General features: G+C 32.8%; 1 protein-coding gene across 11 annotated transcripts; it reads right to left on the bottom strand.

The window, feature by feature from the left end:
* On the bottom strand, positions 1-5,097 carry LOC107922480 (target of rapamycin complex subunit LST8-1). Of its 11 annotated transcripts, none has more exons than XM_016852544.2 (11): positions 4,909-5,097; positions 4,696-4,812; positions 3,979-4,080; positions 3,733-3,845; positions 3,027-3,096; positions 2,461-2,538; positions 1,659-1,775; positions 1,474-1,568; positions 1,273-1,352; positions 1,098-1,157; positions 1-279 (listed from the first exon to the last, which is right to left on the bottom strand). In XM_016852544.2, exons 2-11 carry the CDS (start codon positions 4,801-4,803, stop codon positions 152-154), a joined length of 951 nt encoding a protein of 316 aa, XP_016708033.2. In that variant the 5' UTR covers positions 4,804-4,812; positions 4,909-5,097; the 3' UTR covers positions 1-151. The 11 variants fall into 11 exon arrangements, with proteins under 11 accessions (XP_016708033.2, XP_040970199.1, XP_040970206.1 ...); XM_041114265.1 differs by having other exon boundaries at positions 1,098-1,193; positions 4,909-5,075; XM_041114272.1 differs by having other exon boundaries at positions 1-709; positions 4,909-5,074.
* Positions 5,098-7,310: the final 2,213 nt, after the last annotated feature.

Genomic DNA, 7,310 nt, shown 5'->3' with positions numbered 1-7,310 from the left:
TAGATAAAATACAGCATCATCAAACAGCTAATTTTGAAGTAAAAAAGCAGGCACTGTAACCATCCATGAAGTTAAGATCACTGTACAAAACAGGATAAGAACAGAAACTTCGCATCTCTTTAAGTGAACAGTTAAATACCTCATTCAAGGTTTAAGATGGAGAAGGCTCAGCTCCATCATGTAGTGCACAGCAGACAGTCGCTTTATGATGTCCTTGATATGTCTTTATCTCTTCACCACTTGTCATGGACCAAAGCTTAGCTGTTGTATCAGAAGAGGCTGCATGGTATATCACACAATTCTTTATATTGGGGGTCGAATTAAATTAGGAAATATTGCATTTTCTAGAAAGAAAGAAGGAACTTTCAGTTATGGAGTAGGCCTAGCAGAGCAATGAAGTAGAAGAAGAAAGAAAATCTTCAACATTTTAGAGCAATGTAGCAGCCATCTCATAATGGATTTAGGGTGGCCAATGTCCATGTCTGTCATTCCCTGATCCGCAATTATGAATGCATGAAAAGATCCCAATGGCATTAAAGTTCCACAATTCAACCAAAATGGCTCCAATTGAACAGAAATAGAGAGCAAAACGGGGCGAGGCAGGGAGGGGAGGGGAGCCTAAGATGGTATATGAATATCTTTTCTTTGATCTTGGAAGGGAACCATGGATTAGGCTTGGAAACCCAAGGATGGAGCAGCTTAACCATTTCTGCAAAGTGAGAGAGGAAGAAAGGTGCATGTCTTGGAGTTTCGTGAGTTCTAATCCAATACAAAAATCTTCATGCAATTGTTTAGAATCAATAAATCACATTAGAACTAAATAAGTTAATTTTGAAGATGTGAGTTGTTTTAAAGAAATCACTATTTTGACAACCATGACAGTTAATGTAACATCCACAGTGCCATAATAATATATAGGGAGACAGATGCCATCATGACTTGGGTCAGTAAGTTATGATAGTCATACTAGAATCTACGTGATTCTGTAACGGGTGTTCAGGAACAGCCAAATAAATGTGGATGAAATAAACTAAAGGCACTGAAATGGTTAGAAAAACTGATGTATGATCCAGACATGAAATATTAAAGCCAAATACCTGTTATGAGATATGCACCATCCACAGAGAAAACACAGTCCCATACCCAGCGCTGATGTCCTGAGACGTAATAACACATAAAACACAGAAAAACCTCTGAAAATCAATTTATAGCTGGGCTAATTTATGTGGACGAAATTATAGCATGGCTTAAAGTTGAGATTTCAGTGCATACCTATCAATGTTTTCTCCAATGTGAAGCCATCGACATTCCATATCTTGACAGTGTGGTCAGAAGATGCAGTAGCCAAATATCTGAATGATATGTTAACAGTAATTACACTAGCATCACAATGCAGAAACAAAATTAATTGGATCCTGAAAGAAGCCAAAAAATGAACAGAAAAATCAAAAGATTAATCTTAACCAGTACAACCTATGGGGTTCACAAAACTCGGGAGAAAGGAGACATTTGAGTATGTATCCATTATGTGCTTGTAGCTTGTGAAGTGGTTCAAAGTTGGTCATAGTCTGCAAGAAGAAAAAAATAATGCTTCTTAAGGAAAAACATAATAAGTTGATAAAAGACCATTGATAACACAACTTAGATAAAATTGTAACCTGGTTTCCTCTTAATAGGCGCCAAACATAACAGGTACCGTGATTATTTGCAGCAACTACCAAGCTTCCATCCCACATGACTGTAAGAGACCTCACAGCTGTATCAACCTCGGGCACCTAGATTTACAAAATTGATAATAATTGACAGTTTAATATACATGTTCTCAGGTTCATCAACGAGTCTTTTTTTTTTTTTTTTGTGGGGGGTGGGGGAGGGGGGAAGGAGATTGAGGAGTAGAGAAGTAGATGAGAGGATGAGGAAAGAAGCAGACAATGCAATTATTCAAGGCCTAAGCATAAATATTCAAGGCATTTCTGAAGGATATAAGAGGCAGGAATAAGTACTGTCGATTCTCTGGCTAGCTTGGAGTACATGCAAACTGTTTAAGTGTAGGATATCATATGAACAGCCCCAACAAAGAAAACAACCAATTTCCTTAGTCCAAGTTACTAAACTGCAGTCTAAAATCCAATAAATTATTTTCCTTCATATGATGACCACAATATCTAGCTACAAGTGCTTCCACGCTCATCCATAGAGCTTTAAAACAGTTATCTTTAATAAATGCATGGATATATTCTAACTTTATGATAATTTTGTCAATGAAAAACGAAATAAAATAATCCTCTACAAAAGTCAATTTTTTAAATATGGTACAGAAATACCAATGTAGATGCCCACAAAGGCACAAAGTTCATGTTGATGCAAGAGACATCTCACATATAAGTTCTTCATTGAAAACGGTAAATCAAATAAGAAGAAATAAACAGTACAATGAAGATAGAAGAAAGAACACAATACCAATTCACAGCTGCAAGAATTAGCTGTCAAATCCCATACACGAATGTTACCATTCTGGTCACCAGATATCAACTCGGTCTACAAAACCATGGAATTGCAATTAAGAAAACATGTCAAACAATCAATGCTGTACAAGTAAGAGAAAATAAACAAAAGCAATAAGAGAACTAGTGGGAAGAGATGCTTTGCTGGATAAATACTGTTCAAGAAATATCAAAGATGAACATGTCCAATAAAATTTATTCTTCTTTGGTTGGTTAACATACATAGTTTTTTCAATCACCATATTAGCACGAAGACTATGAGAAACAGGTAGGCTTGTTAATTAGCATAAAGGTATTTAATGAAGCAAAGCAAACATCTCAATACAGCAACAGTATTAGAACCAAAAAATAGAAAGAAGGAAATGGACATCTAAGAAAAGCCAACATAAGCCTGCTTAATGCATAATTTGCATTATACAGACACATCTTCTTTTGAAAACAGTAACTTTGCAGAATATAATAGCATACTCAGAAAAATATTCAAGTAAATACCACTGTAAAATTTACATTATATAGTATCACCTGATTTGGATGTAAGACAACGGTGTTAACTGCACCACGACTTTCATATTCCCTTTGGCAACCAGGAGCTCTGCATTAGACTTAACAATGTGAAATAAGTCTATACAATATGCACATAAAGGGAAATATAATTAAATAAATCAGTGTTAGGGTATGCACATAGGGGCCGTGCCTTTGTGCTAGACAACAAAAAAGCATCAAACCCTTTAGGACAAGGCACATGACTGATGCAGTTAGGCACTTTTTTTTTCCTAAAGCTGTAGGCAAAAAAAAGAGCCTGCCCAATTGAAGTCCTTTCTAATTTCTAATTTTTAATTAATTTTACCATTACTAACAAAAAGAGGATATTCAACAACAAGCATGACACCATAAGAAAATCATTCATATTTGCCAACAAAAAAAAAACGGAATTTTGCATGCTGTAGCATAAACTGAACAACACTTTTAGAGTTTATTATCATAATTATGTCTTAAGCTTACAGATGTATGTATGTGTGCATGCATACAGATATAAATATATGTATGTATATCTATAGACAGACAAAAATACATACATAAATATTGCATCTTATTTCACTCAGCCTAGTGCATTTTTTGGGCCTTACTCAGGCTATATAAAGTTTCTAGCACCTAGATCATGCCTTGCACCCTTGACAGCATTGCAATAAATTAAGGCCCCTGCTCTGCATGCACAAATTTAATCTACCTTAAATCCCAAATCTTTACAGTGCCATCCTCAGAACCAGAATACATCCACTTTCCATCACATTGAAATCCTACAGCCATAACATTATTTGTATGCGAATCATAGCTCATTACCTGCCATGTAATCAGTATGTATAAAAGTAAAAAGTAGTGCCTAATCAAAGTCAATGATATGAAAAGAAACAGTAGGACTAATGTATGAGGACAAAGTCCATGAAGATCATGCAGAAAGGGTAGAAGAACATACAGGTTGAGGGCTGCTGGAATTAATATCGAACAAACGAATGTGAGGATTACCAGCTGCAGCCAAGTAGCGCTTGTCTGGGGTTATTTCAAGCCGATTAACTTGCTGCAGGCATCACAAAGTGAAATTAAATCCCATAGAAAACATTTACAGGAAACTTAAAGCTTCAAAAACACCAACTAAACTAAGTTGGAGGTAAGGTGTCATTTACTCCTCACTTTCTCATAAGCATTTTAACAGATGAGCCCGAACTTAGCATCAACCACATAAATCATCTCAACCAGATAGAATTATCCACATGAATGTTCTTTCCCCGATATCACCAACCTAATGTCATCCCTATCTAAAGATAGATAGTAGATTGGTTGCAGATCATTCATCTTTTTCCTGCATTATTTAACTTAAATGCAGGGACCTCTTAGTTCCAACTTTATCTTAAATCAAGGCCTTCAATTTGCACAGAAAAGTAATTAAACAAAGTATAACGCATGAAATAGGTCCAAAAACATGTATCCACTATCAACCCTTTTGCATCCCAATATTTGTAAGTCGTAACAATTAGAATCACATAAAACTTACAATTGATGGGCAAATATTCATAATTTTATTTCAAATGCAGAATTTCCAACAAGAAAAAAAACTATTAATTCCTGAAAACCTTAAAGTATGAAACAGAACAATAGATTTAGGGAGAAAAAAGGGCGAATTAAAGGAACTGACAGAATCGGGGTATTGAATAGTACGGTAACAGCGGCCGCTTTTTGCCTCCCAAAATCGAATAGTGTGATCATAGCTGGCGGTTGCTAGTATGACCGACGGTTGTGTCATCTTAATCTGCTGCTAATCACCATTCATTAACCATTAATCATCAAATTAATACATCTTTTTACAACAAAAAAAGAAAAATGAAGAAATGAGTAGCTAAGAGCTTACGTCTGGATCATGTGAAAAGAAAATACTAATAACAATTTGGGAAATAGAGGGGAAATGAGAATTATTCAGGGTTTTTGAGCGAGGGAAAGGGAGTGACGGAGAGGAGAAGCATAACTCTTTTTTTAATGGTCAAATGCCTTTGACTTCTTTGTTTAGGTTTGGTCTAATTTAGTTTCCAAGCCCAACAAAACCCCAATCTTTTCGGCTCAACTATCTTTTCTTTCTTTCTTTTTTACAATTTTTTTTGTTAAATTTGATTTTGTTTAACTTTAAAAATGATTAGAGGATTACCGATTGAGTCTTAACTCGATTCGTACATGCATTGTTGCCAATGCATGAGGACGTAAGTTCTAGTGCGTTGAAGCGTATTATTATCCTATTTATGGGTTAAAAAAAGGTTATAAGTAGTTCTAGATTTTGTATCAAAGAGAGCATATAATATCAGAACCTATAATCTAATTATACAAAATAGATTATTCGAGGACATTTTTTAAGTCTATGGAGAGCAATGGATCAAATGTGAGATAATATTAGTTAAGAAAAATTTAAGTCCTCTATGCTTATTAAAGTAGGAACTTTTTTCTTTAACACAAATGCATTAATGAAGATCAATGAATCAAGTAGTAGACTTGATCGACTTAGAAAGAAGGATGGTGTCAATGTGTCATCATTGTGGAGTTTTTGAATATATATATGACCCAAATACTACAAGATGTTGGGAGATCTTTGAAAGGTTAAAGATGGAGATAACACAAGTGCCACAAGCGTTGCCACAAATTCTCAACCTGCAAACAAGTATGTGTGGAGACAAAAGGAGCAAAAATGTTATGTCATTTCTCATACCGCGATAAAGACTTTTACAAACATTTTGTTGTATTTTAATAGTGGTTATTTGAGACATATAATTGGTGATGAAACAAACTTAAAAGGTATTGAAAGTTGCTTTGAGGGCAAAGTCACGTTGGAGATGAAAGGAAAGGAAAAATCATTGGTAAAGGTACACTAAATATTAAAAACTTTTTGAATATTAAACAGTGTTGTTGATATAGGGGGTTAAAGGTAAATTCAATAAACAGAAGTCAATTATGTGTTTAATGACTTCATGCACAATTCAACAAAGACAGTTGTAATGTTATTAATAATGAAAAAGTTGATAACATAAAGGGAGCAAGATACTTTGATAACTGTTGCAGGATTGTAAATGATTACGTATGTCACAAAGCTTTAATTCAAGATTTAATACTTCGTTTAGTTCAGTACAATGGAATAGGGTTGTAATGGAATAAAACTGTAATGGAATAGAGTTGTATTAGAGTTGAATGGAATGGAATAGAGCTGTAATAGTATTCTTGTGTTTGGTTGAATAGAATAGAGTTGTAATAGCATAAGAAAAGAAGCTGAAATGACCAGAGTACCCTTAGTAGAAATTTTGTTAAAATGATGATTATTGTTATTAAATTTTAATAGAATTATTATTAAATATAATTTAATAAAAACAATAATACATAATTTAATTCTATTTTAATAAATTTATTATTAAATATAATTTAACAATAATAATATACAATTTAATAATATTCTTAATATAATAATTATTAAAATATGAATTAATAAAAATAATATATAATATTACAAAAAATAATATACAACCTACTTTATTATTTTTAAAATATAATGCATATTTAATGTGTTAGAATATTATTAGCAAAACAAATAATTTAGCATATAAATCATAATCTCTATGTTACTTAAAGAATAATTTAAAAGACTAATTTAAAGAATATATTGTCTCAAATATTTTTACTCATAGACAGATGTTGAAATACAACAAAAGAACTAATGAAATTGTTATGTTGTATATATATTTTTAACATATTTTTATTAATTTATTTATGGTGCTAGACGTGTTTAATATAAGAATTTCATGTAAAAGTAAAAATGAATAATATAGATTTAATATTTGTAACCACAAAATCTCATGCAACTTTATTTTTATATGGGCCAAACTTCACAAAGAACATTGATTCAAAGTATCTATTCACAAAGAATAGCATTAAAGTTCCTTTAAAATACTAACCGAGAGTATTTTATAGAATCAAATATGATAATACAAGGCTATTTTAATATAATATATATTACTCGAAAATTATTGAACATATAAAGCTTCCATGCATCAATAACTGAATGTATTTTAGAAGTTGGAAAATACAAAGCAAGAATACCAATGACCGAATATACTTGAATAACATGCAACCATTGGCTCCTCTTCTTGAAAATTTGTAAAGTTTTTGCACGTGCAACAATGGAAACTCAGTCTCCCAAGCTACCCATTTGTTAAATCCAATAAATTAGTTACAGCAATAGGAAAAGGACCAACGATGGATACTACATACACTTCCCTG

Source organism: Gossypium hirsutum, chromosome A01, assembly GCF_007990345.1.
Source record: "Gossypium hirsutum isolate 1008001.06 chromosome A01, Gossypium_hirsutum_v2.1, whole genome shotgun sequence".
In the NCBI taxonomy this organism is placed as follows: domain Eukaryota; kingdom Viridiplantae; phylum Streptophyta; class Magnoliopsida; order Malvales; family Malvaceae; genus Gossypium; species Gossypium hirsutum.
This window is presented reverse-complemented; position numbering and strand designations above follow the sequence as displayed.

Coding starts and splice junctions, on each gene's coding strand:
- LOC107922480 (XM_041114256.1), bottom strand. CDS start 4,803: ATGACACAACCGTCGGTCATACTAGCAACCGCCAGCTATGATCACACT. Junction 3,846..3,978: donor ATTCCAGCAGCCCTCAACCT/GTATGTTCTTCT, acceptor ATTACATGGCAG/GTAATGAGCTATGATTCGCA. Junction 3,097..3,732: donor GTAAAGATTTGGGATTTAAG/GTAGATTAAATT, acceptor AGTCTAATGCAG/AGCTCCTGGTTGCCAAAGGG.